Raw genomic sequence first — 7,165 nt, 5'->3', positions numbered from 1 at the left:
GAAAAGATATCGTGAACAGTGATCGTATGTGTTTAAATGATATATTTATAATGACATATGTGTTTCTATATAAAAAAGTAATGTAGCATCTGAATTTAAAAAAGAAAAAAAAAAGCATATAAAAAAAAAAATTCAAACTCTTTAAACAACCGAAAATAAAATGCTCATGAACTGACATATAGTAGAAAGTACAAGGACTAAAGATATAAACAACCTCATTCATATCCTATCCACAATGTTGATCTCATCTTACGACACGTAATCAACAACGTGGCTTCGATCGCATCTCACCGCCTGACACCCTTTCGACACGTGTCCAACAAAGTTACACTTTCTGAGACATTTATAGTATCACCTTTCCCGACACTTTGAATCATAAAAAAACAGAATTTTAGAACTTTTCTATTTTAGTTCCCGGGAAAAAAATCAAGAGAAAGAAAAAAAAGTTAAGATCACAACTTTTGAAGAAAGCTTTTTAGTCCAATAATGGCGGTAACAACAGTTGAAGAACCCATGCTTTCTAGACTTGATCGTCTAGATAATATTGTAAGTTCAAGAAAATAAATCAATATTATTTCACAATTTCATAATCGCCACTTTATATAAATTAATTAATGATTGAAGGGTTATTATTATAGGTGAGGCAATTGGAAGAAATAAGAGGGGGAAATAGAACACCAAAGAGCTCGGGCGCATCGACACCATCGAGTTGTACGGTTACGAGCGACGGTCAAGTTTCGTCAATCGATTTCTCACCTAGAAGCTTAGAGAAGCACTGCCGTCCGATTGATGACGTCATAGTTGAGACAGGAGTTAAAGGAACACTTATTGAGAGATTAGTTCATGTTGAAGATCGGGTTGCCAAGGTAATAATAATTGCCTGTCACCCTTCCAAATTGTTCGTAGACCATTTAAAACCGTTTAAAATGATAAAATTCGCTACTGTGTAATTTAAAATTGTAGGTTTGCATTAGGTACTTATTCGGTACAAGTTTTTATTGCATAATTGTGGCAGAATTATGACAAATTTAGGTGTTCAACATTAGTTAAAGGATGTTACTCCCTCAATCCATTTTAGAAAATTTTTATCAAAGACGCTTGAGCTTCCTCGTTTCGTGTTTTGTTGGGCTCCTCAAGATGATTCTTAATCTCCCGGTTCTCTGGTAGATTGGTTTTCATCTTTTTAAAATTGTAGGTTTGCATGAAGTACTTATTAATTCACCCTCGGTCTCACGCTTGAGGGCTTGATTACCCGAGCTTTTACTTTCTATGGGTAACTTGTTCATTGGCTTACTACAAAGAAAAGAATTTTGATACTTCAACAATACAATCTGATGCACCACCACAATTCGATCAATTTGGATTAGTTTTGCAAGAACAAGTTGTAGATGATGCATGTTATAGTGATGGAGTTGCCTAAAATCATTATCTACTACTATATTTTCTTCAATTATAGTTGTGAAGAACGCTGACAATGACATTGTGGTAAACTAGATTTGTATGCAGTTGGAAGAGGAGATGGAAGCAGAGAAGAGAAGAAGAATTGAAGAAATAGAGGCAGAAAAGAAAAGAAGAATTGAAGAAGACAAAAAGATGCAGGCAACAAAGGAAAAGAAGGGTCTTAAACAATTGATGAGATCTTGTGTTGCAGGCAACAAAACTAAACAAACATGGAAGCCTTAAAAAGCTTTAAACTTTGTTTTTTATTTCTTTTCTTTTGTTTAATTTGTTTAGTGGACTTCTTTTGGTGTACGGAAAACAAATGTGTGGTATGTAATACTTCAAGATTTCTCATGTTTTCGTTCTTGTTTTATGGCCTCTTGGGATTTGGTCATGCAATACTTAAGATTTGTACCAAAAGGGTTCTGGCCTAGTGGCACTAATGTAACTCATTAACGGTTGTGAAACGGTTGTGAGTTCGAGTCCCGTGGACAAAACATTAGTGTGTGTGCCGTCAAAAACAATCTTAAAATTTGTATCCAAGTGTAGTGTTGATTTCATCTTCACATTACTTTTTTTTTCCGGCAAAATATGACAACTGATCAAGAATAGAAACGAGGTCAATTTTTTTAAAAAAAGCCCTCAACATGGATTAGGACGAGGGAAACGGAGAAGCTCACACTTAAAAAGCAACCATCTAAAACTATCTATAAACGAGCCTCTAACAACCTAAAAATAAACTAACTAATCAAAATCGAAACCTACATGAAAATAAAAGGACGAAATCAAATGAAGTACGCAACACGAATCACATTACCGTGAAGTATGAACGTCACCATTAACTGCAGATTTGTTAAATTATAAATTGAATTTGTAAAGGATAATGAGGATTACTGTGCACATAAACTAGTTGATAAACTGTAGGCAAGACTACAACTTATTGAACATTAACATTCACAAATAGTTTGTGTTTTAATTAGGAGGGAAATATATTTGTACAAAGAAAGCCATACATGTCAGGTTTGATCCAACTGATGGACATTATTAGTTGTTTTAACAGAAGATGATACACCACCCAGTTCCAGATATTGTAAGCCAGGTGGCTGGTCTTCTTATCACAACATTATACAACACCACACCTTTTGAGATTCCAAAATGTACTAATTTTTTGTTACATGGTACAGGTACACATTGCACAAAGAGGTTGTGAGATAGGTTAATAAGGCCTCAACATCTGAGCCTTCAACATCTATCTCTACCCAAGCAGAACACAAAGTAATCAAAGCCAAGAATGAATTGCCCGGAAACAGGATCATACACAATGGGAAAGAATTTGCAAACCTGCAATATCAAGCAAAATTAAATTTGGCAGTTGCACAGTCAAAAACTGAAACGCGAAACTGAAATGCGAAACTGAAATGCGAAATCAAAACTGAAAAACGAAACTAAAAACTGAAATGCGAAATCAAAATTGAAACGTGAAACTGAAAGCTGAACGTGAGCAATTAAGGAATATAGAGATTAAAAGATACCTTTCCTCATTTGTAATATGGGTCCCTTTTCGGAAGAAGTTGATTTACCATATTACCCTTGTCTCTTTCAAAGTAAGGAAGTCCCTCTTCCCTGGCCATCAAATGGAAGTTGTATGTTGACAAACTATGGTGATGATCATTGTTGACATTTGAGGAAGTGTTTCTTTTGAACATATCGTCAAACATTGATGAATTTTCAGGGTAAACGGTCGACATATGATCCGAACTTACTGAGTTGTATGACTGCATTGACATAGTCAAACCTGATTTTGACTCATTCTGTTGACCAGAATTTGTGTTTATATCACCATTGAGCTTTTTCGTGTTGAGAAAACGACCTCCACAACCTCGAGCCCTTTTCATTGCGTGTTGGTGTCGAGATTCATGAAGATATGGCTACATGAGTTGAAAAAGACAACATAAGTTGACAATAGAAAGGTAAGTTTTTACATTATAAGCATTTAAAATTAAACCTTTCGGGATTTAACGACTTTCTTTTCCAATTCGGCTTTAGCTCTCGACTGTCTTCGTCTAAGAATCCCGTTATATTGTTTTGCGTTCACAAACACGGGCTCCTCTTCCATTTGAAGGGGCAAACGCATCCTGGTCTGATGGATCCCAAGTAAATGTGGATGTACCTGGTTCCACAGTATGGGCATAAAAAGTACTTTAAACATAAGTATTAACGTGTAACGCTAAATTTAAACAAGATGCTCCACAATTCATAGTTTTTTCTCGTCTCTGCTCCAAAAACTCTTTAAGATGTAGATGTTTGTCTAAATATCTCCATCATTCAAATTATACGATCATGTTCTGTTTTCGCATAACTTGTTTTACAATTTGTGTTACCTACAAAACCTGGGCAATGATTGTCACCTCCGGAGCCTTATCAACACTAAACATAACCCGGTATGAGCAAGTTAAGATTCGGTTCCCGTATAAGTTGCTAGGTTTTTCCTGGTTTAGTTAGCCGGAAGGACGAGTATTACGACCCCATGATCTTATGTATGTGACCCAGCCGGATTACTGTGTGGCCGTTTCCAACCCATCCCTGGCCACAACATGATTCGAACCTCATACCTCTTGCAAAGATATCAGGGCCCCGTATGTCTATTGCATACTCTACTCTCATGTTAACTACTTAAACTGATGCTTTTTTATTAAAATGAGGGGGTTCCAAATATTTAAGCGATATTACAATTACTGTTGGGTTTATCCTTGTCGAAATGGGTCAAGTGGGGTTGTTTCCTGTCAAAGTGAACACATTTGGAGCAGCAACAAGTGTAGTGCTGTTTTGTCAAAATGAGATGTACATTCTCACCTGTGTATCATAAGCCAATCCTGCATAGTGTGGCTCCTGATATGGATAAGATGTCAAGACCTGCAAAATGCTTTTGATAAGTAAGATGTCAGTTTTCATGTACAAAGTTTGATGTAAACATGGAGAGAGAGAGAATACTATCGAGTGGCCAACGAGTTCCATTGGTGAACTTGTTTCAATTTGTTCAGCTTGTTGCCGCTTTTTGTCATTGTTCACTTTTAAGCCTGAAAAGATAATTTTGATGTCACTAACCACTAGAGAAAAAGAGACCAATCAGAGGCTTTCAACATTTTCTAGGTAATATCTTATGCTTCCTAGCTCAATAAATGAAAATCTAAAGCAAGTGAAAGGCAATAAGAGGAGTCAATACGTTTCCGACCTCAATATTCAACTATGTCAACGTCATTACATTTATCCTGAACTAAATTGGTTCACAGAATATAAAAAGTTCCATATGCCTATACCCTTCTCTTCTTCAGAGTATAAAAGTGAAGTCATTTGCTAAGACATATAGATATAACGACTTCATTTAAATGTCATTCAAACACATTTGCAACCATACCAATCAAATATTTAGTTACCCACAAAAAGACTTCATACATAATATCGCATAACCTAGTTACTAGTCCTACAAGATAACTATAACCTGTATATATATCTAACAACATATATTCACTATTCATATCATGACCAGAAAATATTCTCATAAAAATCAATTTTTAGTTGGATTGCATCGTTACCAGTCCTTTTAAGGACAACAACAACAACATGCCCAATCCCACCTGCAAATTGCAAATCAATATGCCACAACAACACCAGTCCTTTAAGGAGTATGCCACTAATATGATTTAACTGTCCCTAAGTGGAAAGAATAGAGTTAAATGTTAAATTGCAAATCATCTGATTGTTTCACTTTCCCTGTATATTTACTCTGTTTTATTTCTTTGGAAAACATAATCCGTTTATAATAGTCATTAACTTATGATAGATATTTTGACACACATATTCCATCCCCAATTCATTAGCAATAGTTGGTCAAAGTTACTAAAAAATCTATTATATATCCTACCATCAAGAACTGAGTACTAATTCACAGAGACATGTACTAGCTTATGACACAATATATAAACTAAACTTAACAAAACTAAACGAAACGAAACTCAACAATTATATACCAGACTGAGGAGCAGCGGAGGAATCAGTATCTATATCATCATCATCATCATCACTGTTCGTTCGTAATTGAGCTCCAACTTTAATAACACCATTTGTTTCACCAAAAGAATTCATCACACCACTTCCAACTCCACGCCACCATGGTTGCGAATATACGTTAGATTGATTAATAATTTGTACTTCATCATCATCATCATCTTGATGTTTTGCAGTCATGATTCTTAATTCCTTCACAATTATTAACTTCTCATCAACCACACAAAGCATAAAGCTAAACTGTATCATTATATAACCTAACAACTTACAAAAGTTGCAATAAATCCTGAAATTAAATCATCAATAGCTCAATTTCTTCACAAACACGTTGAAAGATGTAAATCTAGTTCAAATTTATAGTTTACTGAGACTATAATCATCAACTAGATTCATAATTAAGAATAAAAAATGCTTGTTATCCTCAACTACGTTTTCAGTTTCTAATTTCTTATGCGCGTGTACATAGATATATGTATATATATTATCTGAACATGTAAACACATAATCAATCATTATGTTGCTTGAAACCCTAATTGAATTGAAAATTTCATAAAATTGACTGACCTCGTTTTGATGTTACAAGTGAGTAAAAATTGAAATTGAAATCTTCAAGATAATAATGAAACTGAATTCAAATTCATTAATCAAGTTGTGTGTGATTAGTAAAGATATTAATCAAACAATTAAGATTAAAATTAGGAGGATTAACGATGAAATTAGTGTTGTATTTTTTAAGATTATATTTGCTAGTATTATAAATTACTATTACTTTATGTATTATCGCACTGTTTGTCGCATTTTAGTAGTAAATTAATTAATTAATTAATAATTATTTTATTTTAAAATTCACGCCAACGTCATTCGCTCTGTCGCTGTTAAGGAGAAAATTATGGTATAAACAATCGGGAGAGAACCTCCAATCAAATTTACAAAAATACCCCTTTATCTTCTCGTTTACCCATTGGGATTGGGATGTGATTTATATCAAAAAAAACATTCGCGTTGATCCTTTCTCAAGTAAAATGATCTAAAATGGCAAAAGTGAAGTATAATGTACAAATCACCTTTTTTTTTTTTTTTTTTTTTTTTTTTAATTTGGCATGTACTTCTAAACTAATTATATTAAATTAAATTTTCTCTTTAATAATTCTCTCACTTAAAAAAATAAAATAAAAACTTAATTCTATTGTACAATTTATGTTGCTCAATCATTTTCCTTTAAATAATATTATGCGTAACTAGCTTAAGACACACAAGATTTGCGAGTTCCGACAATAATAATTTTAATTAAAATATACTTTAGTATTTATGAGCACCTTAATGCAATCGGCAATAATTTTGTATAAGAAACAATTAAAGACAAAGTCTAAAGTTGAAAAAATTTGTAGAAAAAAAATTATTTTTTCAAATGGTTAAAAAGGAGATATTGATATGGTAACAAATTGTTTGACCACCGAGTTTTGTAGGAAGGGGAAAAGCAAAGCATCATTCTCTCTCTAAAAAGCCCTTTTATTTTTCTCTCGTTCCTAGTTACAACTTTGTGCGCCGCTACTGTCGTTAATGGCCTCCGACAGCTTGCCGGAGGTCAGGCTCTTTTTCCTTTTCGCACTTTACAGCTTTTCTCTTCTATTCCTCACAGATGCAAGCTTTGTACTCGATT

At 33.8% G+C, this 7,165-nt stretch overlaps 2 protein-coding genes across 3 annotated transcripts; one reads left to right on the top strand and one right to left on the bottom strand.

Annotated features, from left to right (window-relative positions):
* The first annotated feature begins 416 nt into the window (after positions 1-416).
* On the top strand, positions 417-1,767 carry LOC139897129 (uncharacterized). The gene is made up of 3 exons (XM_071879784.1): positions 417-546; positions 639-866; positions 1,495-1,767. Exons 1-3 carry the CDS (start codon positions 487-489, stop codon positions 1,681-1,683), a joined length of 477 nt encoding a protein of 158 aa, XP_071735885.1. The 5' UTR covers positions 417-486; the 3' UTR covers positions 1,684-1,767.
* A 694-nt stretch (positions 1,768-2,461) lies between these two features.
* Positions 2,462-6,226, bottom strand: LOC139897127 (nuclear transcription factor Y subunit A-1-like). Of its 2 annotated transcripts, XM_071879783.1 has the most exons (7): positions 6,070-6,226; positions 5,469-5,697; positions 4,432-4,517; positions 4,294-4,353; positions 3,446-3,610; positions 2,973-3,368; positions 2,462-2,781 (listed from the first exon to the last, which is right to left on the bottom strand). In XM_071879783.1, the coding sequence occupies exons 2-6, from the start codon at positions 5,683-5,685 to the stop codon at positions 2,979-2,981; spliced, it is 918 nt and encodes a 305-aa protein (XP_071735884.1). In that variant the 5' UTR covers positions 5,686-5,697; positions 6,070-6,226; the 3' UTR covers positions 2,462-2,781; positions 2,973-2,978. The 2 variants fall into 2 exon arrangements, with proteins under 2 accessions (XP_071735884.1, XP_071735883.1); XM_071879782.1 differs by lacking the exon at positions 6,070-6,226 and having other exon boundaries at positions 5,469-5,900.
* Positions 6,227-7,165: the final 939 nt, after the last annotated feature.

This window comes from Rutidosis leptorrhynchoides, chromosome 3, assembly GCF_046630445.1.
Source record: "Rutidosis leptorrhynchoides isolate AG116_Rl617_1_P2 chromosome 3, CSIRO_AGI_Rlap_v1, whole genome shotgun sequence".
NCBI lineage: Eukaryota > Viridiplantae > Streptophyta > Magnoliopsida > Asterales > Asteraceae > Rutidosis > Rutidosis leptorrhynchoides.
Note: the sequence above shows the minus strand (reverse complement) of the source record. Positions and strands in the feature narration are given on the sequence as shown.